The sequence below is a fragment of the Oryx dammah genome, unplaced genomic scaffold (assembly GCF_014754425.2).
Source record: "Oryx dammah isolate SB20612 unplaced genomic scaffold, SCBI_Odam_1.1 HiC_scaffold_24, whole genome shotgun sequence".
In the NCBI taxonomy this organism is placed as follows: domain Eukaryota; kingdom Metazoa; phylum Chordata; class Mammalia; order Artiodactyla; family Bovidae; genus Oryx; species Oryx dammah.
This window is the reverse complement of record NW_024070208.1, coordinates 1,918,204-1,943,224: the sequence shown is the minus strand read 5'-3', so window position 1 is coordinate 1,943,224 and position 25,021 is coordinate 1,918,204. Positions and strand designations below refer to the sequence as shown.

Genomic DNA, 25,021 nt, shown 5'->3' with positions numbered 1-25,021 from the left:
GCGACTGAACTAAACTGATGTTGAGGTATGTTCCTTCTATTCCTGCTTTCTGGAGGGTTTTTATCATAAATGGATGTTGAATTTTGTCAAAGGCTTTTTTTGCATCTATTGAGATAATCATATGTTTTTTATTTTTCTTATTTGTTAATGTGGTATATTACATTGATTGATTTGCAGACAGTGAGGAATCCTTGCATCCCTGGGATAGAGCCCACTTGGTCATGATGTATGATCTTTTTAATATGTTGTTGGATTCTGTTTGCTAGAATTTTGTTAAGGATTTTTGCATCTATGTTCATCAGTGATATTGGCCTGTAGTTTTCTTTTTCTGTGGCATCTTTGTCTGGTTTTGGTATTAGGGCGATGGTGGCCTCATAGAACGAGTTTGGAAGTTCACCTTCCTCTGCAATTTTCTGGAAGAGTTTGAGTAGGATAGGTGTTAGCTCTTCTCTAAATTTTTGGTAAAATTCAGCTGTGAAGCCTTCTGGTCCTGGGCTTTTGTTTGCTGGAAGATTTCTGATTGCATTTTCAATTATTGTGCTTGTGATGGGTCTGCTAAGATTTTCTATTTCTTCCTGGCTCAGTTTTGGAAAGTCGTACTTTTCTAAGAATTTGTCCATTTCTTCCAAGTTGTCCATTTTATTGGTGTATAGTTGCTGATACTAGTCTCTTATGATCCTTTGTATTTCTGTGTTGTCTGTTGTGATCTCTCCATTTTCATTTCTAATTTTATTGATTTGATATTTCTCCTTTTGTTTCTCAATGAGTCTGGCTAATGGTTTGTCAATTTTATTTATCCTTTCAAAGAACCAGCTTTTGGCTTTGTTGATTTTTGCTATGGTCTCTTTTGTTTCTTTTGCATTTATTTCTGCCCTAATTTTTAAGATTTCTTTCCTTCTACTAACCCTGGGGTTCTTCATTTCTTCCTTTTCTAGTTGCTTTAGGTGTAGAGTTAGGTTATTTGACTTTTTTCTTGTTTCTTGAGGTATGCCTGTATTGCTATGAACCTTCCCCTTAGCACTGCTTTTATAGTGCCCCACAAGTTTGGGGTTGTTGTGTTTTCATTTAATTCGTTTCTATACATAATTTGATTTCTTTTTTGATTTCTTCTGTAATTTGTTGGTTATTCAGCAGTGTGTTGTTCATCTTCCATATGTTGGAATTTTTAATACTTTTTCTCCTGTAATTGAGATCTAATCTTACTGCATTGTGGTCAGAAAAGATGCTTGGAATGATTTCAATTTTTTTGAATTTACCAAGGCTAGATTTATGGCCCAGGATGTGATCTATCCTGGAGAAGGTTCTGTGAGCGCTTGAGAAAAGGGTGAAATTATTGTTTTGGGGTGAGATGTCCTATGGATATCAATTAGGTCTAACTGGTCTATTGTATCGTTAAAGTTTGCATTTCCTTGTTAATTTTCTGTTTAGTTGATCTATCCCTAGGTGTGAGTGGGGTGTTAAAGTCTCCCACTATTATTGTGTTATTGTTAATATCCTCTTTCATACTTGTTAGCATTTGTCTTACATATTGCGGTGCTCCTATGTTGGGTGCATATATATTGATAATTGTTATATCTTCTTGGATTGATCCTTTGATCATTATGTAGTATCCTTCTTTGTCTCTTTTTACAGCGTTTGTTTTAAAATCTATTTTATCTGATATGAGTATTGTTTCTCCTGCTTTCTTTTGGTCACTATTTGCATGGAATATCTTTTTCCAGCCCTTCACTTTCAGTCTGTATGTGTCCCCTGTTTAGAGGTGGGTCTCTTGTAGACAACACATATAGGGGTCTTGTTTTTGGATTCATTCAGCCAGTCTTTGTCTTTTGGTTGGGGCCTTCAACCCATTTACATTTAAGGTAATTATTGATAAGTATGATCCCATTGCCATTTACTTTATTGTTTTGCATTCGAGTTTATACACCCTTTTTGTGTTTCCTGTCTAGAGTAGATCCGTTAGCATTTGTTGGAGAGCTGGTTTGGTGGTGCTGAATTCTCTCAGCTTCTGCTTGTCTGTAAAGCTTTTGATTTCTCCTTCATATTTGAATGAGATCCTTGCTGGGTATAGTAATCTGGCCCTAGGTTATTTTCTCTCATCACTTTAAGTATGTCTTGCCATTCCCTCCTGGCCTGAAGAGTTGCTATTGAAAGATCAGCTGTTATCCTTATGGGAATCCCCTTGTGTGTAATTTCTTGTTTTTCCCTTGCTGTTTTTAATATTTGTGCTTTGTGTTTGATCTTTGTTAATTTGATTAATATGTGTCTTGGGGTGTTTTGCCTTGTGTTTATCCTTTTGGGGACTCTCTGGGTTTCTTGGACTTGGGTGATTATTTCCTTGCCCATTTTAGGGAAGTTTTCAACTATTATCTCCTCAAGTATTTTCTCATGGTCTTTCTTTTTGTCTTCTTCTTCTGGGACTCCTATGATTTGAGTGTTGGGGCATTTAATACTGTCCTGGAGGTCTCTGAGATTGTCCTCATTTCTTTCCATTGGTTTTTCTTTTTTCCTCTCTGATTCATTTATTTCTACCATTCTATCTTCTAATCCTATCTTCTGCCTCTGTTATTCTACTATTTGTTGCCTTCAAAGTGGTTTTGATCTCATTTATTGCATTATTCATTATATACTGACTCTTCTTTATTTCTTCTAGGTCCTTGTTAAACCTTTCTTGCATCTTCTCAATCCTTGTCTCCAGGCTATTTATCTGTGATTCCATTTTGATTTCAAGATTTTGGATCATTTTCACTATCATTATTTGGAATTCTTTATCAGGTAGACTCCCTATCTCTTCCTCGTTTGTTTGGTTTGGTGGGCATTTATCCTGTTCCTTTACCTGCTTGGTATTCCTCTGTCTCTTCATCTTGTTTATATTGCTGAGTTTGGGGTGTCCTTTCTGTATTCTGGCAGTTTGTGGAGTTCTCTTTCTTGTAGAATTTCCTGGCTGTGGGTGGGGTTGTATAGGTGGCTTGTCAAGGTTTCTTGGTTAGGGAAGCTTGTGTTGGTGTTCTGTTGGGTGGAGCTGGATTTCTTCTCTCTGCAGTGCAATGAAGTGTCCAGTGATGAGTTATGAGATGTCTATGGTTTTGGAGTAACTTTGGGCAGCCTGTATATTGGAGCTCAGGGCTGGGTTCCTGTGTTGCTGGAGAATTTGCATGGTATGTCTTGCTCTGGAACTTGTTGGCCCTTGGGTGGTGCTTGGTTTCAGTGTAGGTATGGAGGCATTTGATGAACTCCTGTCAATTAATGTTCCCTGGAGTAAGGAGCTCTCTGGTGTTCTCAGGGTTTGGACTTAAGCCTCCTGCTTCTGGTTTTCAGTCTTATTTTTACAGTAGTCTCAAGACTTCTTCTATACAGCACTGTTGATAAAACATCTAGCTTAAAGATGAAAAGTTTCTCCACAGTGAAGGACCCCCAGAGAGGGTCACAAAGTTACATGGAGAAGAGAAGATGGAGGAGGGAGTTAGAAGTGACCCGAATGAGATGAGGTAGAATTGAAAGAGGAGAGAGCAAGCTAGCCAGTAATCACTTCCTTATGTATGCTGCACAGTCTGGATTGCTCAGAGATGTTCACGGAATTATACAGAGAAGAGAAGAGGGAGGAAGGAGACAGAGGTGGCCAGGAGGATAAAAAGAGGGGAATTAAAAGGAGAGAGACAGATCCAGCCAGTAACCAGTTCCCTAAGTGTTCTCCACCATCCAGAACACACTAGTGATTCAGTGTTGGGTAGAGAAGAGAAGGGGGAGGGAGGAGACAGAGGCGACCAAGTGGAGAAAAAGGAGAGTCCAAAGTGGGAGAGAGCAATCAAGCCAGTAATCTCGCTCCCTAGTAAAAATGGGTACTGAAGATTGGCTTCTTAAATGTACAAAATTGATAACAAATACCAAAAAGCAAAGATTAAAAATCTAGAGTAGAGTTTGGAATTTCAAAAATACAATATTAAAGAAAAGAAGAAGAAAAAAAAGAAAGAAAAAAACACAGTCACAAAAATTATAATATATATATATATATATGAAGTTTGCTTTTAAAAAATAAATAGGTTCTTTTTTTTTTTTGGAAAGTAATGGTAGTTTATATAAGTGAAAATTAAAGGAGTAATAGCGGACTTAAAAATTAAAAAAATTAAAAAAAAAAGAATGATCGTAAAAATATATCTAGGACTTTCTCTGGTGTTGTGGGTATTGTGAGGTCATTTCATTTTCGGATAGTTCCTTGGTCCGGCTTATATTTCTCAAGATCTATAGGCCCCTCCCTATGTAGTCGGTACTAACGACAGGGCTTTAATCTATTGCACCTGTCATTTCCAAGGCAGTTCCCTCTGTTTTAGCTTCTGTTTGCTGGTCTCTTCAGCGTCTGATTTCCGCCCGACACAAACGGGGCGGTGGTGGTCACTTTTTTTAGGCTCACTTGTTCAGTCGTGCTGTGGGGAGGGAGGGACGCTGCAAACAATAACACTGGCGTGTGCTCGCAGTTCCTCAGCCACACTGGGCCTGCCCCCGCTCATGGCACGTGTACCCTCCCTGCCCACACTGCTCAGGCTCTAGGTTGCTCCACCGGGAACCGTCCGAGGCTGGCCGTGGGCTGCATGCACCTCCCAGGTCTAAGTCGCTCAGGTTCAGGCACTCGGGTAGTCCTCAGAGGCGCAGATTCGGTTGGGCCTGCGTTTTGTGCCCTTCCCAGGTCTGAGCAGCTCAGGTGATGGGGCGTTTGGCGAGCGTGGTCGCTGCGACTTATCTCCTCCCCCATCCCTGCCTCTGTTTTCTGGGTGTACAACCGGTGCACCTTCTCAGGCGTATGTTGGCCGTCCAGAACCCCAAGAAGTCTTAGTTAGCAAAGAAGCCTGCCTACAGTTTTGTAGATAATGTCTCTCTGGGGCTGCAATTGCCCCCTTCTGGCTCTGGCTGCCTGTCACCGGAAGGGAATGGTCTGCAGCCGGCTATCTCTGTTCAATCCTATGTTTTGTGTGCGGGCCTCGAGGTGTCTTAGGTTAGGCTGGCTTTTCCTGTGGCAGTTACCCCAGTCTGGTTTGCTAGCCCAAGTTAGTTAGCTCAGATTGCCCTTGGGGCATTCAGGCCAGGTCCCTACTCTAAGCAATGCAGCCTGCGCCTCCCTGCCCAGCCCCCACTTGCTAGTGGCGGGTGCAGGCATCTGTGCTGCTTCTCCGCTGGGGGAGTTACCGTTGGGCACGGAATCTGTGGGTTTTAATTATTTATTTATTTTTCCTCCCTGTCATGTTGCCCCCTGTGCTTCCAAGGCTTGCCACAGACTCGGCAGTGAGAGTGCTTCCTGGTGTTTGGAAACTTCTCTCTTTTTAAGACTCCCCTCCGGGAGCAGCACATCAAATAAACCACTTCCACCAATAAAAAAAAAAAAAAAAAAAAAACCAACAAACAAAAACAAAAACAAAAACAAAAACAAACAAACAAACAAAAAAGACTCCCCTCCTGGGACGCAGCTCCATCCCTACCTCTTTTGTCTCTTTTTCTGTCTTATATTTTTTCCTACCTCCTTTTGAAGACAATGGGCTGCTTTTCTGGGCGCCTGATGTCCTCTGCTGGCATTCAGAAGTTGTTTTGTGGAATCTACCCAGCGTTCAAATGTTCTTTTGATGAATTTGTCGGGGAGAAAGTGGTCTCTGCTATCTTAGGACTGCCTCTCCCATTTTTTTTAAGATAAAGGTATGTTTTTCCCTTTTATAATAAGTAAGGGAAAAACAGACTTTTCATACTTTAACACCTTGATACCTTGACACCAAGTGAACATCCTGTACTCCTACTATCTTTCACCCAGTGACTTTTGGCATTCTCTAGTCCGAATCAATTGTGATTGAGTTGCAAAATGGTGATTTTCTAATTCTATTATTTGTTGTACATTTACTCTCTGGTATTTCTATGAAAGAAAAGTTTTCATCCTTCCCATTATTTATTTCTACTGGCATTTTTATTTATTTATTTTATTTTTAAAAATTTTTATTTTTACTTTATTTTGCTTTACAATACTGTATTGGTTTTGCCATACATTGACCTGAATCAGCCACGGGTGTACATGAGTTCCCAATCCTGAACCTCCCTCCCACCTCCCACCCCATATCATCTCTCTGGATCATCCCCGTGCACCATCCCCAAGCATCCTGTATACTGTATCGAACATAGACTGGCAATCTGTTTCTTACATGATTCATGCATTTTCTTTACCCAATTTTTAAATTCAATTATTCCAATTACTTTTTTTGAGGCTTATATTATCCCAAATGCCTCCAGTGGGAATCTTCAATCAACTTTTTAAGCATTTCTTACCATAAGAGAATTTAATGTTTTATGGAGAATTTTAATAAAGTTATTGTAACAAGTAAAACATAAGGAAACAGGCAGATAAAACTGGAATCTGGCATCTTGTACAAGAAACCTGGCATGGACTGTACAAACATAATTTAACTTTTACATTTGTAAAAATGTAATTTTTTTTTTTAAAGAATTCTTCTAGGTTAGAAACAATGGTAAATTCTTATTGTATACACTGCATATGAAACCATATGTGTAAGGCCTAATATTTAGCCAGTGAAGAATTCTGATTGGGACAACATATTAGTTTCACACTTTGACTACTTGATGGAAGAGCAGACTCAGTGGAAAAGACTCTGATGTGGTGAAAGACTGAAGGCAAGAGAAGAGGGCAGCAGAGCATGACATCGTTAGGCAGCATCACAAGCTCAACAGGACATGAATTTGAGCAAACTCCCTGAGACAGTGAAGGACAGGGAAGCCCGATATGCTGCAGTCCACAGGGCCGCAAAGAATTGAGGACAGGACTTAGAGACTGAAGAAGAGAAAGATCTGTTTCACAACCAACAAAAATTATCAGCCATTTAATTTTGATTCATCTATGTGAAAGTGAAAGTCACTGAGTTCTGTCCCACTCTTTGTGACCCCATGGACTATACAGTCCATGGAATTCGCCAGGCCAGGATACTGTAGTAGGTAGCCTTTCCATTCTCCAGGGTTTCTTCCCAAGCCAGGGATCCAACCCAGGTCTCCCGCATTGCAGGTGGATTCTTTACCAGCTGAGCCATAAGGGAAGTCCAAGAATTCTGGAGTGGGTAGCGTATTCCTTTGCCAGGGCACCTTCCCCACACAGGAATGGAACCAGGGGTCTTCTGCATTGCAGGCAGATTCTTTACCAACTGAGCTATCAGGGAAGCCCTTTGAGTCATCTATTCACCTTCAAAATGGTAAATCTTTTCCTGACTCCAGGATATTTTGAAGTGTATGTCGCTTCAGTCCTGTGTGACTCTTCGCAATCCCATGGAGTATACAGTCCATGGAATTCTCTGGGCCAGAATACTTAAGTGGGTAACCTTTTCCTTCTCCAGGGGAATCTTCCCAACCCAGGGATCGAACCTACGTCTCTGGAATTGCAGTTGGATTCTTTACCAGCTGAGCCACAAGGGAAGCCACAAGGGCTATTCTGAATGGTGCCTATAAATAGAAATACACAGATATAATACGTATCACCTAAACATTGTATACAATTCTAAAACTGCTTCAAAATATGTTTCATTAAAATCAGTAACTAAGCAATGTGCTTGGGCACACATTTCAACAGTATCCCAGTTAAGCAACACATCGTGATTTTAAAACTATGAGTTTTGGGAAGCCCAAACTAAATAGGTCAGTTAAAATGAAAACAAAACTTAAGGAATTTTAGCTTCACTCTGTAATTATCCCCCTCTTTCTGTGAGAGTCGGTTTCCTCCTCAGTCTCAGGTGCCGCTCTGCCCGGTTTCACAGACTCTGCTCTAAGTTCATGTTGGTGATGATGAAACAGATGAAGTAGCTCTGGTTATAGGGCTGAAGGTTTTAAGTCTTCCCGCCGGACTTCGCAGCCTGGACCAGCGCCACTCGGAAGAACCTTTCTCCTCAGCTGCCGACGACGGTGGCGGGCAGGGACAACTCTTGAGTGTCTGCCGGTCCCACAGCCCCTTCCGCCTCCTCCTTCGATTGGCTGGTGTGAGTCTCGGCCGCCCAATCCCGTTGGAACGTCTCTCGCGCCGCTCGGCGCCGCCGCCGCGCATGCACATTCCGGACCCGCCCCTCTGCTTCAGCCCGGAGAGCCGGAGCAGGGCACCGGCGCGGGGTGGGCGGGAACTAAGCCTGGCAGTACCCGCGCCAACGTCAAAGCGCCGCGCCGGCGCCTGCACGGGCCCGGTGGGAGGACCGTGTGCGAAACAAGCACGGCACAGCTCCCCGAGTTCCCACATCCCTTAGGTGCAGGTCTTCTTGGGGGCACGCATTCACTTTCATTGTAGCGCGGGACCTGGACAATCCGATTTGAGTCTGGGGAGTAGGAAAAATTCAATTATAGTCTTTTCTCTGTACCTGGCAGATGGAAAAGGGGAAGGAATCGTTATAAGAAAGTAGCTTTTCTCCCGTGTAGAGTGGGCCGGGAACACCGTCCCTTTGAGCCTCGCTGTAGGAAACGCGGCCGCCTCAGAGCCTAGCCGGCAGCGCCTGCCCGCCGCCTAGCGCCTCAGCTCTGCCCTCGGGAGGCGGCCGCCTGTGCGCGCTGGGAACGCAGACTTCCTCTCTGCCGCACAGAGGACCGCCCCACGGGTCTCCACGGCGCGAGGCTGGGGAAAGTGACCCCGGCGACGGGCAGCCGGCCCTCCGCCGCGAGTCCGCGCTGACAGACCGGCCCCAAGCGGCCGACCCTGGCCCGTCCTCCGCGCACCGCCGCCCCCGGAGCGCGACGGGCTCGCAGCCGCACGCCGGGCCGGCCCCCGCGGCCGCTCGGAAAACGCGGCGAGCGGAACCCGCACGCGGAAGCGCCCGCCGCACTGAGCATGCCCAGTCGCAGAGCCGACCGGAGGAGTTTTTTTCTTTTCTTTTTTCTTTTTCTTTCTTCTTTTGGGGGGTCTCAAGTAGCAGGCCTCCCCCAGCCCACTAGCCGAGCCCCCCAGCATCCCGGCCTAAGCAGCTACCATGGCCGAGGCTCCCGGAGCGGCGCTGTCCCGGGCGGGTTGGTAAGTGGCGGGTCTCCCGGCCGCGGGTGCGGGCCGGGCCCGAGGAGGCCGGGGCCGGGGCCGGGGGCGCTGGGTGCGTGTCGGGGTAGGCAGAGGCCGCCGCCCGCCCGGCCTCTCCCGGGCGCCCCCGGCCGGCTCCGCCCCTGGCACCGCGCGGAGCCGAGCGAGTCCCCCCGGCTCCCTGCGAGGCGGTGGCGCGGCCTGGGCCCCGGGAGGCGGGCGGCGGGCCGCAGGGAGGCCGGGGACGCGGCGGTGCAGGCCCGGGGGCTCCCACGGCGCCGCCGCGGCGGGACGAGGGGAGGCGAGGGCTGGGGAACCGAGCGCGGCGGAGCGGGGCGAGCGCCGGGCCCGCGCCCTCTCATTCCCAAGTACAGCACGGAGCGGGGATAGCCATCCTCTGAGGCGCACACAACTTCTGAGGCTGAGAATGCCCGCACTGGAGACTCGGGTGGATGCTCCCTAGAACTTTTCTTGAAAGGATGACGGTGTTCTGATTTTTAAGGACGCTTCACGTCAAGATTTTAGGATGAAAACAAACAAAATATACGAAAGTAAGCAGTTTCTGGAACTTCCCTACTTTCCTAACGCTTTTCCAGGCCTGCATAGGCACAGTCTGGGATGAAAGGTGGCAAGGAGGTTGAAAAAGATTTGCCCCTGCTCGCTGTCTTAGCGCTAGGAGAAGGAGGCATTAAAACAGCAAGCACACAAACAGGGGGAATTGTAAACTGTGCAGTGGTGCAGGCAAATGTGGTATGGAATTGGAGAGGAAGGAAAGTTAATTTCCTAGAGAAGTGGACTTGGAACGCTGGTGAGGAAAAGGTTTTCTGGATACCGAGCCGCTGGAGATAAGGCAAGGAGGTAGGAAGGAGCTTATTGGCTTAAAGTACTGACATTAAATCCCTATGGTTCCTGGAAGTAGAAGGGTGTCCAATGAAGAGTAAGACCTTAAAAGTTTGTGGCCAGATTGTGCAGCCTACGAGTGTCTAAAGTATGGATTTGATCTTATGAATAAAATTTTTGGTTAGAGTACTGTAACACCTGTGTTTTGAAGACGCTGCTCCTGGCTCCACAGATATCTCATTTTAGAGGTGTACAGATTAAAGCAGAGAATTGTTAAGTAACTTAAAAAAAAAAATGACATAACTGGAAAGTGTTAGAGTTGAATGCTGAGAACAGGGTCTGGTTCCAACTCTGGTGCTTTTAACTGTTCGTGTTCTTACTGCTTTTGCATAAAACACCATTACCATAACAAACTGTAGCTTTAAAAAGTCACTTTTTTTTTTCTTTTCAGTTTTACTTTTGTTCTTCTAACTTTATACATTCAGATTCTTCACCTCACAGTGTTGTCTTGAATAATCTTGTATCACTCTTCTATTTGAGTTGTCCCCCATTCTTAGTGAGCCTTAGTTCTTCAAACTAGTTGTTTGAATTCATTTCTAGTCTTTTGTCTGCTATCCAGATGATGATGCCACCCGTGTCAGAAAGACTAGTGTCCTTATTTTGATTCCAAACACATACTAAATGGTTCTTTGAACTCTTAATTAAGATCCTTAAATGTGGTTAAACACCATCTTGAGTTTCTGTATATCTGGAATGGTGGGAAACATTGTAGTTTCTTAGTAAAATCTGGTAAAATTGACCTTGGATGACATTGCCCCTGACAGTCAAAATTCTCTAACCAGGCTCTCTACCCAAGCTTATCATTTTTCTTGTCTTTATTTTATTATAAATACTCAGTAATGTTATTTTGTGACATTTGCCACTTTATGTTGCAAATTTTCTCTTTACATGTTTCTTACTCCAAACTGCTGCTTTTGAATGGCAGGGATTCATAAAGGCAGAAGTAATAGGTGAGGCTAATAAGACTATCTTCCTACAAGTTTGGGGGTGATTCCTGGTGAGTTTTGAACTCATGAGACTCGTGAAGAAGACAGGAGGATGTCTTAGGCTTATAGTTGGCATGTATTAGATCTTATATTTAAGTAGAGATTTATTATGTTAATATATGGAATCTCAAAGGTATATGTAGAGAAGAGTACTGGAAGGAGAATTTCTGGCCATAGAGCTGCTTTGACCAACTCATTCCAGTTCTGACATCTCGAGTTGCCTGTGACTCTTGGGATTCTCTGTTGTCACTGACAAAACCATTTTTTTTTTTTTAAGTACTCAGTCTGTTCACTTAATTACTTGTAGGACCTCAAAAGAAGTAGATGCTAAAACACTTCAACTATTATTATCTATTCTGTCAGCCTCATCTAAAATAGTAGGTTTGAGAAGTGTTTGCTACTGCTAAGTCACTTCAGTCGTGTCCGACTCTGTGCGACCCCATAGATGGCAGCCCACCAGGCTCCCCCGTTCCTGGGATTCTCCAGGCAAGAACACTGGAGTGGGTTGCCATTTCTCCAATGCATGAAAGTGAAAAGTGAAAGGGAAGTTGATCAGTTGTGTCCCAGTCTTAGCGACCCCATGGACTGCAGCCTATCAGGCTTCTCTCCAGGCGAGAGTACTGGAGTGGGTTGCCATTGTTTAGTGCTGAGTAATTTATGTTTCTGAAATTGTGATCTTCAGGAGGTGCAGTTGGTCTGTATAGGCTGGTCTATTATTCCACTTTATATTATTTTTTTTCCAGCACATATTTTTTTTTTCTTTTAAGCCCTTAATCTTCATTGTAATTCCCACAAAAAGCTAGTATTTTAAAATAAAACTCCCAATAGGAGCCACCCTAGCAGACTACAATAATTTTTTTTTCTTAGTGGCTAGTGGCACAGAAAGTGCTAGGTTTTGCTGATTTCAACTCAGAAGTTCTAGGAACTACTCCAGGAAAATGACAATGTTTAAATATTGCATGAAATTGTACCTTCAGTTGATTTAAGTTGCTTAGTCATGTCTGACTCTTAGAGACCCCATGGACTGCAGCACACCAAGCTTCCCTGTCCATCACCAACTCCCCGAGCTTGCTCAAACTCATGTCCATCCAGTCAGTGATGCCATCCAACCATCTCATCCTCTGCCGTCTCCTTCTCCTTCTGTCTTAAGTCTTTCCCAGCATCAGAGTGTTTTCCAATTAGTCCACTCTTCACATCAGGTGGCCAGAGTACTGGAATTTCAGCTTCAGCATCAGTCCTTCCAATGAATATTCAGGACTGATTTCCTTTAGGATTGACTGGTTGGGTCTCCTTGCAGTCCAAGGGACTCTCAAAAGTCTTCTCCAACACCACAGTTCAAAAGCATCAATTCTTTGGCACTCAGCTTTCTTTATAGTCCAACTCTCACATCCATCCATGACTACTGGAAAAACCAGTAGTTTTTACTAGATGGACCTTTGTTGGCAAAGAAATGTCTCTGCTTTTTAATATGCTGTCTAGGTTGGTCATAGCTTTCCTTCCAAGGAGCAAGTGTCTTTTAATTTCATGACTGCAGTCACCATTTGCAGTGATTTTGGAGCCCCCCAAAATAAAGTCTGTCACTGTTTCCATTGTTTCCCCATCTATTTGCCATGAAGTGCTGGGCCTGGATGCCATGATTTTAGAGTGTTGAGTTTTTTTTTTTTTTTAGTGGCAACTTACAATGCAAAGTATTTTATTTTTAAACATTAAATTTAAAAAACAAGATAGCCTAGGTTAAATAATAAAGTTTCCCAAAGCTGAATGTGCTCACTTGGAGCTCAGTTTTTCTGCTTGAAGTACAAAGAAAACAACTTCCTAAAACTCCTAGGCAGGAAACTACTGTTTTGATGATCGGTGGGTGATTAGATGAACTGATGAACCTCAGTTGGTAACATCCCTTTTTTATTCCTTGGTAAGGGTTTAAAAAATTGTGTAACAGACGCATTTTTCTTTTAGTCTTACACAGATAATTTCATTCCAAAAGTCTCCTGAGAGGCGTATACCATATACAGGAATCCATCTTCATCCTTCTTGCTTTCATACACTTCACAAATTGGAGTGGACACACTCACCATGCTATGTCCATTCACTAACAGGAAGCAGGCTTGATTAGCATTGAGCTGTAAGCGCCTTCTTATTATCTTGATGAGCTCACTCATGTTGACATGAACAGGCACCAGGAACTTTGTTTTATCCAAGACAGGAAGCTGTTTCTCACCTTTGTATCGTTCTATTATTACCGGGATTTTGGTAGGATGCTGCTCTCGGATAAGTCGGACATCTTCTACTCTTTGTTCGAAGGTTCAGCGCTGTTTGAAGGTTTTCTCGGACGGCATGGCGCTGCAGGCTGGGTGGGGGCGGCGAGTTGGAGGGTCCAGGCGGCGGCGGAGGCGGCGACAGCTCCGACGGTGGCGACAGCGACTTCTCTTAGTGTTGAGTTTTAAGCCAGCATTTTCACTCTCCTCTTTCACTTTCAAAAAGAGGCTGTTTAGTTCCTCTTTGCTTTCTGCCACAAGGGTGGTGTCATCTGCATATCTGAGGTTATTGATATTTCTCCTGGCAATCTTGATTCCAGCTTATGCTTCCTCCAGCTTGGCATTTTGCATGATGTACTCTGCATAGAAGTTAAATAAGCGGTGTGACAATAAACAGCCTTGACATACTTCTTTCTCAATTTGGAACCATTCCGTTGTTCCATGTCTGGTTCTGACTGTTGCTTCTTGACTAAAATACAGATTTCTTAGGAGGCAGGTAAGGTGGTCTGGTATTCCCATCTCTTTCAGAATTTTCCAAGGCTTATCGTGATCCACACAGTCAAAGGCTTTAGTGTAGGCAAAGAAGTAGAAGTATATGGTTTTCTGGAACTCTCTTGCTTTTTCTGTGATCCAACAGATGTTGGCAATTTGATCTCTGGTTCCTCTGCCTTTTCTAAACCCGGGTTGAACATCTGAAAGTTCATGGTTCATGTACTATTGAAGGATTTTGAGCATTACTTTGCTAATGTGTAAGATGAGTGCAGTTGTGCGGTAGTTTGAACATTCTTTAGCATTGCCTTTCTATGGGATTGGAGTGAAAACTAACCTTTTCCAGTCCTGTGGCCACTGCTGAGTTTTCCAAATTTGCTGGCGTATTGAGTGCAGCACTTTCATAGCATCATCTTTCAGGATTTGAAATAGCTCAACTGGAATTTCATCACCTCCACTAGCTTTGTTTGTAGTGATGCTTCCTAAGGCCCACTTGACTTCACACTCCAGAATGTCTGGCTCTGTGTGACTGAGCACACCATCATGGTTATGTTTGTCAGTAAGATCTTTTTTTGTGTAGTTCTGTGTATTCTTGCCACCTCTTAATATCTTCTGCTTCTGTCAGGTCCATACCATTTCTGTTTTTTATTGTGCCCATTTTTGTGTGGAATGTTCCCTTGGTATCTCTAATTTTCTTGAAGAGATCTCTAGTCTTTCCCATTCTGTTGTTTTCCTATATTTCTTTGTGTTGATCACTTAGAAAGGCTTTCTTATCTCTCCTTGCTATTCTTTGAAACTCTGCATTCAGATGGGTATATCTTTCCTTTTCTCCTTGCCTTTAACATCTCTTCTCTTCTCTTAGCTATTTGTAAGGCCTTCTCAGACAACCATTTTGCCTTTTTACATTTCTTTATTTTGGGGATTGTCCTGCTGACTGCCTCCGTCCATAGTTCTTCAGGTACTCTATCAGATCTAATCCCTTGAATCTATTTGTCACTTCCACTGTATAACCGTAAGGGATTTGATTTAGATCATACCTGAGTGGTCTAGTGGTTTTCCCTACTTGAGTCTGAAGTTTGCAATAAGGACTTCATGATCTGAGCCACAGTTAGCTCCTATTCTTGTTTTTGCTGACTGTATAGAGCTTCTTCATTGTGGCTGCAAAGAATATAATCAGTCTGGTTTAGTTATTCACCTTCTGGTGATGTCCACGCGTAGCATCATCTCTTGTGTTGTTGGAAGAGGGTGTTTGCTATGACCAGTGCATTCTCTTGGCTAACTCTGTTAGTCTTTGCCCTGCTTCATTTTGTACCCCAAGGCCAAACTTGTCTGTTACTCCAGGTAATCACTTTATACGTTTGCATTCCAGTCCCCTATGATGAAAAGGACATCTTTTTTTGGTATTAGTTCTAGAAGGTCTTGTAGTTCATCATAGAACCGTTCAGCTTCTTCAATATTAATGGTTGGGGCATAAACTTGGAATACTGTGAAATTGTACCTTGGTGTTCTGTAATGCTTACTTATACGCATAGAACAAGTACTGAACGAATACATTTGACTAACTTTGTCTGAATGGACAGATTTACATCTCTTCATTTCTCTTGAGGTTTCTTTAAGGGGGACTTATGTACTCATACCTACCTTCTATGGTAGGTATGTTATAGGCTTTCCTGATAGCTCAGTTGGTAAAGAATCCACCTGCAATCAGGAGACCTTGGTTCAATTGCTGTGTTGGGAAGATACGCTGGAGAAAGGATAGGCTACTCACTCCAGTGTTCTTGGGCTTCCCTTGTGGCTCATCTGGTAAAGAATCTACCCACAATGTGGGAGACCTGGGTTCGATCCCTGGCTTGGGAAGATTCCTTGGAGAAGGGAAAGGCTACCCACTCCAGTATTCTGGACTGGAGAATTCCATGGTGTGTATAGTCCACGGGGTTGCAAAGAGTCAGACTTAGTGACTTTCACTTTCACCTCACTTTTGGCTTATTTTTTAAAGAAAGAATCAACCTGTCAGATTTTTCTTTCTTTCTTTTTTTAATTAACAGAGTAATATATTTATTGGGGGCAAAAAACCAAATTGAACTGTATAAAGTGAGAAAAGTTTAAATAGTCTGGTCAGGATCACAAAGCTAAACCTTGAAGTGAAAACTAGAACCCAAGTCTTATCATTCATGAGAACTTTTTTCAAAATAGAAATATGTTAAGGGAATATAATCATCTGTATTTATTTTGGAAAAAGATATTTTTTTCTTTTTATATAGAATTAGTGATTATATAGCTTAACTCCCTCAGTGTGCAGATCAAGAAGCTGAAACACTGGCATTAATAATTTGCTCAGAGATATAAGGGACAGAATGAAGAATAGAGCCTAAATATTCAGAATAATATTCAGAATAAATATTCAGAATAAATATTCAGTACTGATTTTCATTAAGTCCTGGTGAGCACATTTAATTTAAATTGTTGATCAAATAGAACACATTTTAAAATTGAGAATTGGATTTAGCCATTTTTTGATATGTAAATTTGCTTTCTTCTCTGGGAAAGATTGATGCTTATTCTGAGGAGTGATGCTGTTGGAAATCAAAGAAACCTTTACCTTTTGGTGGTTCACCTCATTACTGATTGGACTTATGTAAAAATTTGGTGAATTCTGTATTTTGGAATCTAAGAATATCTGAAAAAGTAAGGCATTATTTTCATATATTTGACTTGTCCAGAAGTTTTGAGTTCAAAACACCATAAATAATCATTAGAAATAATGCGTTTCCATTTTATTCTGAAAAAAAGCGTATTTTCTTAGAAACCCCAGGTTTCTAACATCCAGAGTTTAAGTTGGTTGTGCTTTGAGGTGTTTTGTTTGGGTAGGGCAGAGTTAGAGGGAAAAGAGAGGATGAATACGAAGGTCTTTTTCTTATTTTGACCCCCTTGAATTTCACTTCCCTTTTGGAGTTCTCTCTCCTGGGTTACTGGTGCTACTTCCAAACTGATATTCTCTGGCCCAAGGGTATACCAGACTTCATTCCCTTGATTTCACCTTTGAATAAGAAAGGCTACAAGTATAAATGTCTTTCCCAAGACAGTACTAGAGGAGAGTATTTATTTATGGGATAAGTAGAGGAAAAAAAGCACAATGTCAGTATAGATTATAAAGTAAAGGCTCTCTTGTGTTGAGAAGCCTGCTCTATTATTCCTTGTGTTGCTTTGAGATAGCGGCTCCAAAGAGCAAAGAGGTGGAACAATTTCAGGACGTTTTGCTGGAATTTGGAATTCCTAGCTTTTGACCTATCCACAGGTAGAGAGCTTCCTTTTACATCCTATCACTTAGAAACTTCCTCCAAAGCATATCAAGACCAAAGAAGTCAAATTCTTGTTCAGTAGCTACCCTTGCATTTTTCTTATTTGTGTGTTTTTTTTTTTTTTCCTGAGAGACACACTTATTTCCCAGGAGATTGCTGGTGAATGAACTCAATTTTCAAGTCAGGAATGATCTTTGTAGCATCATAAAAATAACTATACTTGCATATAATATACTCTTGGTAATAGTCAAGCATAAGAATTTATGCAAAGGGTATCATAAGTTTTGGTCCCTTGTCCTTCCCTGGTGGCTCAGATGGTAAAGAATCTGTCTGCAAAGTGGGAGACCTGGATTTGATCCCTGGGTTGGGAAGATCTCCTGGAGGAGGGCATGGCAACCCACTCCAATATTCTTGCCTAGAGAATCCCATGGACAGAGGAGTCTGGCAGGCTACAGTCCATGTGATTGCAAAGAGTTGGACAACCCTGAACGACGAAGCACAGCACAGCATTGTTCCAGCATAGCTCTTAGACATAGATGTCTTTGTAAAGAATTTTGATAGTTCTTTATAAGGTTGTATGCTTAGCGCAGGACTTTTTTTATTTTCTAAAATTTTAAAATACTTTATCACTACCATTTTTTTAATCTGTATAAAATGTCTTTTTTAAAAAGATGAATTTTTTTATGATAGGTACCATTCACATAGGAGGTAGACATCATAAGCTATTAGACACCTTAATAACAAAGATACATAATGCAAAAATCAAAAGAAATATAAGGGAAAAATATATAATCATAGACAAATTAGCATTTCTCTGAGAATATTTTGTCAAATGCAGAAAAAATAAGAATAGGAGCATCTTGAATGATGTCATTAATAATTTACATTTAATAGATTTATACTTAATTAATTTATATCAGTCATATCCTACACAAACATACTTAAAAATTTTCTATATTATATGTTGTTATTAGAGGTCCATAGGACATTTAGAAAAACTGGTGTAAAGATAAACATTACTAAATTTCAAAAGTAAACTTTTTTTGTGTGTGTGATTTATTTATACATATACACATGTTATTTTTGAAATTATTTTCCACTATAAATTTTTACAAAATATCGACTGTAGTTCCTGGAGCTATACAGTAAATCTTTGTTTCTTGTTGCATTTCTGTTTTGTTAAATTAGAAATCTAGCCTTCTATTCATACTAAGTAAAATAAGTGGAATCAAAATGTCATGCATTTTTTACTTAGGCAAAAATTCGTAAGTTTTCTAAAACATAATACATACTTTATATATATATATGTATGTATGTGTGCAAGAGCTTTTCTACTGTGCTTGATAAAGACTTGGGAAAGACCCTCGGGGCGGGGGGGCGGGAAGAGATGGAGAAACTAGAAAACATAAACTGAATGAAATGGAAGCACTGAATATGAAATAGAAAAAGTGAAACAAACTAGATAAAAGTAAAAGATCGTCATATAGTCCAGTTTTTTTTAAACCTGGCTGCTCATTAGAAACATATCTGGAGCTCTTAGGGGGAAAAAAAGAGCAATACTTGGACATTTGTATTTTTCAAAAAGTTCCAAGATAATTCTGATATGCGTCTGGATTTTAAACAGTGATTACAGGTTTTTCTATTAAATGGTAGTTTTGGTGAATCACAATAGTGAAGTGAAGTGTTAGTTGCTCAATCATGCCCAACCCTTTGCAACCCCATGGACTGCAGCCCACCAGGCTCCTCTGTCCATGGCATTTTCCAGGCAAGGATACTGGAGTGGGTTGCCATTTCCTTCTCCAAATCACAATAGTAAAAGATATTTATCAGTTTTTACAATCAATAGTGAAAGTGAAGTCGCTCAGTTGTGCCTGGCTCTTTTCGACCCCATGGACTGTAGCCCACCAGGCTCCTCTGTCCATGGAATTTTCCAGGCAAGAGTACTGGAGTGGGTTGCCATTTCCTTCTCCAGGAGATCTTCCCGACCCAGGGATCGAACCTGGTTCTTCCACATTGCAGGCAGATGGTTTACCATCTGAGCCACCAGGGAAGCCCACAGTCAATAGCCAGACAAAAAATAAAAGATTATTACCATTGCAAGCCGTAATGGGAATGTGATTAACCTAACGATATAAAATAATTACATATAATTTGGGGGATTAAGCAGCATACATGCCCATGTTTTCATTTGCTCAGCCAGTCTATGTTTTTTGGTTGGTGCATTTAATCTATTTACATTTAAGGTAATTACCAACATGTATGATCCTATTTTCCTTGATGCTGGGAGGGATTGAAGGCTAGAGGAGAAGAGGACAACAGAGGATGAGACGGTTGGATGGCGTCACCAACTCAATGGACATGAATTTGAGTAAGCTCCGGCAGTTGGTGATGGACAGGGAGGCCTGGCGTGCTAGTCAGTGGGGTTGCAAAGAGTCTGACTTGACTGAGTGAGTGAACTGACCTGAACTGACAATCCTATTGCTATTTTAAAAATTGTTTTGGGTTTAAGGCAATGGCAACCCACTCCAGTACTCTTGCCTGGAAAATCCCATGGACAGAAGAGCCTGGTAGGCTGCAGTCCAAGGGGTCCCTGAGTCAGACGTGACTGAGCGCCTTCACTTTCACTTTTCACTTTCAAGCATTGGAGAAGGAAATGGCAACCCACTCCAGTGTTCTTGCCTGGAGAATCCCAGGGATAGGGGAGCCTTGTAGGCTGCTGTCTGTGGGGCCGCACAGAGTTGGACACAACTGACGTGACTTAGCAGCAGCAGCAGCAGCAGCAGGCTTCCCTGATAACTCAGATGATAAAGAATCTCCCTGTGATACAGGAGACCCCAGTTTGATTCCTGGTTTGGGAAGATCTGCTGGAGAAGGGATACGCTACCCACTCCAATATTCTTGGGCTTCCCGTGTGGCTTAGCTGTTAAAGAATCAGCTTGGAATGTCGGAGACCTGGGTTTGATACCTGGGGTTGGGAAGATCCCCTGGAGAAGGGAAAGGCTACCCACTCCAGTATCCTGGCCTGGATAGTTCCGTGGACTGTATAGTCCACGGGGTTGCAAAGAGTCAGACACGACTTCGCAACTTTCCCTTCACTCTGTAGGTTGGACTTTTCCCTCTCTTGTTTTTTGCCTAGAGAAATTCCTTTAGCATTTGTTGTAAAGCTGGTTTGGTGGTGCTGAATTCTCTTAAACTTTTGCTTGTCTAGGAAGCTTTTGATTTCTTCATCAAATCTGAAGTAGAGTCTTGCTGTGTAGAGTATTCTTGATTGTAGGTTCCCTCTCATCACTTTAAATACGTCATGCCATTCCCTTCTGACTTGTAGAGTCACTGTTGGGAAATCCGCTGATAGCCCGATGGGGGTTCCCTTGTATGTTATTTGTCGTTTTTCCCTTGTTACTTTTAATATTTTATCTCTGTCTTTAATTTTTATCAGTTTTATTACTGTGTGTCTTGGTGTGTTCTTCCTTGGGTTTATCCTTCCTGGGACTCTCTGTGCTTCCTGAACATGGTTGATTATTTTCTTTCCCATGTTAGGGAATTTTTCAGCTATTATCTCCTTAAACATTTTCTCAGGTCCTTTCTCTCTCTTTTCTCCTCCTGGGACCCTTATAATGTGAATGTTTGTGCCGTTAATGTTGTCCAAGAGGTCTCTTAGGCTGCCTTCATCTCTTTTCATTCTTTTTTCTATATTCTGTTCTGTGGCAGTGATTTCCACCAGTCTGTCCTCTGGGTTATTTATCTGTGCTTCTGCCTCAGTTATTCTGTTGTGAATTCTTTCTAGTGTATTATTCATCTCTGTTCTTTAGTTCTTGTAGGTCTTTGGTAAACATTTCTTGCATTGTCTCAATCGTTGCTTCCTTTCCTTTTCCAAGATCATAAATCATATTCACTATCATTATTCTGAATTCTTTTTCTGGAAAGTTGCCTGTCTCCACTTCATTAAGTTGTTTTTCTGAGGTTTTATCTTGTTTTTCATCTAGGAAGCCCTGATAGGTCAGTTGGTAAAGAATTCACCTGCAGTGCAGGAGACCCAGTTTTGATTCCTGGATCAGGAAGATGCGCTGGAGAAGGGATAGGCTACCCACACCAGTATTCTTGGCCTTCCTTGTGGCTCAGCTGGTGAAGAATCTGCCCGCAATATGGGAGACCTGGGTTCAATACCTGGGGTTGGGAAGATCCCCTGGAGAAGGGAAAGGCTACCCCCTCCAGTATTCTGCCCTAGAGAATTCCATGGACTGTATAGTCCATGGGGTCGCAAAGAGTGGAACACAACTGAGTGACTTTGACTTGACTTCATCTGGGATGTAACTTACCACTTTTTCATGCTGATTAATTTTCTGTAATGAGGTTTTGTTTTAATTGCTGTGGAATTGTGGTTCTTGCTTCTTTCTGCCCTGATGGAGGAGGCTCAGAGGCTGTGTCTTTGGTTTATGTTGTTTGTGAAATTATAATATCGAAATGTAATAAGTGTTGTTGACATTCTGCCTCAAAATATGTTATGTATTACCATGTATTACCTGGTTGCTTCTGTTGATACTGTAAAATGCCGAAAATAACTGCGTATTCTGTTAAACTACTTAAGTTTTCAGGTTTGAAGGTGCTATTTGCAGTAATTTTTTTGGTGAATAACCTATAAATCTAGTTTCAACTGCCAGTAGACTTGACTGCCTCAAGCATAAAGGGAGTATAAAAAGAAACTTGCTACCTCAGCAAGTTGAAAATGATTTTCTCCTCATGCAGCAGCATTTGCTAGATCAAGTAAAAATTGTATAGTAACATTTAAGAACCATAAAATTATAACTGTATCTTTTTTTGGCTTATGCCTTCTCTTTTTGACAAAAGAAGAACATTAGCATCTTGACTTATCATGTTAAGTCCTGTCTATCTAGAAATTCTGACGTTTTGAAAGGTATAGGATCTGGAACTAGCTGAAGAGCAGTTTTCTTCTGTATAATTTTTAGAATAGGCAGACTGCACATTTAGCAATGTAAAATTTTTCATGTAAAGTTTGAGAACATTTGTGAAGTCATAAAATGACAAAAGCAGAGAAAAGAGCAGGAGAAGTGTATGGTGATAAAATAATAAAGTAAATCAAAGACACTCATAGCAGAAAAGAAGCACATCTGTCATGTAGAGAAAGAGGAAAGAACCACACTATGCTCTAGGGCTGGACAGAGCATACGTGTGCCTTAGTACTGTAACCTCTGCACGGGTTATACCCGTGCTCATAGGTGTGACATACGTGAACACTGCTCATGCATTTTTCTGTTTTACACCCTTTTATGTGGAGACAGTAGCTACTTTAATCTCAGTATAGTGTTACTGAAGATATGACATCTTTATAACAAGAAGTAAATTTAATGCGTTAATGCAGGGAGATATGTAACTCTGTGTATTGCCTTGGAGAAGGAAATGGCAACCCACTCCAGTGTTCTTGCCTGGGAAATCCCATGGGCAGAGGACCCTGACAGATTGTAGTCCCTGAGTCTGCAAAAGAGTCAGACATGTCTTAGTGACTAAACAGCAATAATAATGTGTATAATGAAATACAAGTAGTAAATATTTATGCCTCTTCTACGTAAGGCACTGTGTTTGTTGTTAGAATGATGTACAGGACAGAATTTGAACATGTTATACCCTGGTATTTTGCTTCTAGGGTGTTGTTGAGAACAGTTAACCCACAGTTAGAAAGTCTGGAAGGTTTTCCAGAACTAGTGATGTATAAGGAGGGTATGTTATATATGCCAACTCAATATGGTATCTAGTCTTTAGGAACAAAAACAGGGTGAATTGCTTGATGTACTCATTTAACAAATAATTATTGAACATCTTGTTGTGGCAGGCACTTTCCTGTAATAGTATAATCAGATGTAGTTTTATGTGAAGAAATCCATTAATTGCATATTCAAACATATTGCATCTGTAGAATATACTAGAGAGGAGAAAGGACATGACTCCATAAAAGCGAAATTTGGTGTCTTCATGGTGATCAGAGCATGCTTCCCTGAGACCTGATAAGTGGGAATTTGACCAAGTTCACTTCATGGCAAATAGCTGGGGAAACAATGGAAACAGTGATAGACTTGAGCTGCAAAATCACTGCAGATAGTGACCACAGCCATGAAATTAAAAGGCGTTTGCTCCTTTGAAGAAAAGCTATGACCTACCTAGACAGCATATTCAAAAGCAGAGACATTACTTTGCCGACAAAGGTCTGTCTGGTCAAAGCTATGGTTTTCCAGTAGTCATGTATGCATGTGAGAGTTGAATCATAAAGAAGGCTGAACACTGAGGAATTGATGCTTTTGAACTGTGGTGCTGGAGAAGACTCTTGAGTCCCTTGGACTGCAAGGAGATCCAACCAGTCCATCCTAAAGGAAATCAGTCCTGAATATTCACTGGAAGGACTGATGCTGAAGCTGAAGCTCCAATACTTTGTCCACCTGATAAGAAGAACTGACTCACTGGAAAATACCCTGATGCTGGGAAAGACTGAAGGCAGGAGGAGGAGGAGACGACAGAGGATGAGATGGTTGTATGCATCACTGACTCAATGGACATCAATTTGAGCAAGCTCCGGGAGTTGGACAGAGTTGCAGAGAGTTGGACATGACTGAGTGACTGAACTGAACTGATGGGGAAAGCAGCATAGGCAAAGACTATATGACAGTAGGGAGTATGATTTAGTACCAAGGAATGAGGTACCGGTATTACTGGCGGTGAGACAGAAAGGTGGTGTAGGGACTAGATCATGTATCTTGGGCCTCATAGGTCACATTAAGTTCTGTTTTTATTTTTAAGCAACAGAAATCAGTTGCAAAGTTTTATTAGGTGAAGGGAGGGTTGAAGTAGGGACCGCATCTTCATTATGTTTTGAGGTATCCTTGCATTGAAGAAAATGGATTGGAGCTAGGCAGGAGTAAATAGATAGAATGGTGGTGATGACTGAGATAGAGAGCAGTAGATTGATTTGATAGATACTTATGGGGAGAGAACTTTCAGATGAGAGAACTTTATTTGAGAGAACTTTTTGATGAATTGGATATGGGAATGAGAGAAAAGGAAGTGTTCAAGGGTTTGATTTCTTGGTTTCTGGCTTGTATACCTGGGTTGAATACAGTACAGTTAGATAGGGACTGTTAGAAGAAGACCACATTTTTGAGGGATGAATCATGAATTGAAGTTGGACATTATTTGAGTGGGAAGTGCCTTTGAATCATCTAAAATAAGATGCCAGTTGGACATTAGGAAAATCTTGAACTCAGAAGAGAAGACTGAGTTAAAGATATACATTTGTGGTCATCGGAGTATAGTTCATGAAGCAGTGCATGGATGAGATCCAGGCTGCACTGTCCAACATAGCAGACATTAGCCATGTGTGACTGCTGAACAATTGAAATGGGTCTAGTCCAAATTCAGATGTGATGTGAAGATAAAATACACACTGAATTTGAAAGCCAGTACAAAAATGGAATGTAAATATCTCCAATTTTTATATTGTTTGCATATTGAAATAATATTTTCAGTATATTGTGTTAAATATATTATTAATATTAATTTTACCTATTTCTCTTTACTTTTTAAAATGTTACTAGAAAATTTCAAATTACATATGTGACTTGCATTATATTTTATATAAGACAGCAGTGATCTATGATCTAAAGACCAGTCCTGGAGTAGGAAGAGACTAGTTTCAAGCAGTGAGGAATTTCAGCATTTTTAGGAAATAAGCCTTTAAGGAGCATCCAGAGGGGGGAAGGCATATGAAGTCATTGATTTTTCTAAGAAGAGAAAATGGATATAATCTCTTAAGAGTTCTGTGACAAGTTATTTGATTAGGTTAGCATTAGTTTATTGACTTGCTGGTATTATAGTTTTAGAGCAGTTTTAAAGACATACTTTATAAATTTAAGTTATCTGAAGGTTGTTTAAAAAAATTCTTCCCAAATCCCCCAAAACTCATTTAAATATAAAATGCAAATAAAACTCAGTTGCAGCTTTTCAGAAGACAATCAACATGAATATAAAGTGAAGATGTTAAGGAAAACATTTTTATTTTGCTAAATTTCTAAG

General features: G+C 41.4%; 1 protein-coding gene and 1 pseudogene across 2 annotated transcripts in view; one reads left to right on the top strand and one right to left on the bottom strand.

Annotated features, from left to right (window-relative positions):
* The first annotated feature begins 8,798 nt into the window (after positions 1–8,798).
* TDRD3 (tudor domain containing 3) overlaps positions 8,799–25,021 on the top strand; it is a 229,796-nt gene continuing 213,573 nt past the window's right edge. The window contains exon 1 of one of the 2 annotated variants that reach the window (XM_040267150.1): positions 8,799–9,016. In XM_040267150.1, the coding sequence (XP_040123084.1) occupies positions 8,976–9,016 (41 nt within the window). In that variant the 5' untranslated portion in view covers positions 8,799–8,975. Of the gene's footprint in view, positions 9,017–9,409; positions 9,568–25,021 lie in introns of those variants that run through there. The other variant, XM_040267151.1, reaches the window with a different exon arrangement.
* LOC120883157 lies at positions 12,786–13,325 on the bottom strand (annotated as a pseudogene).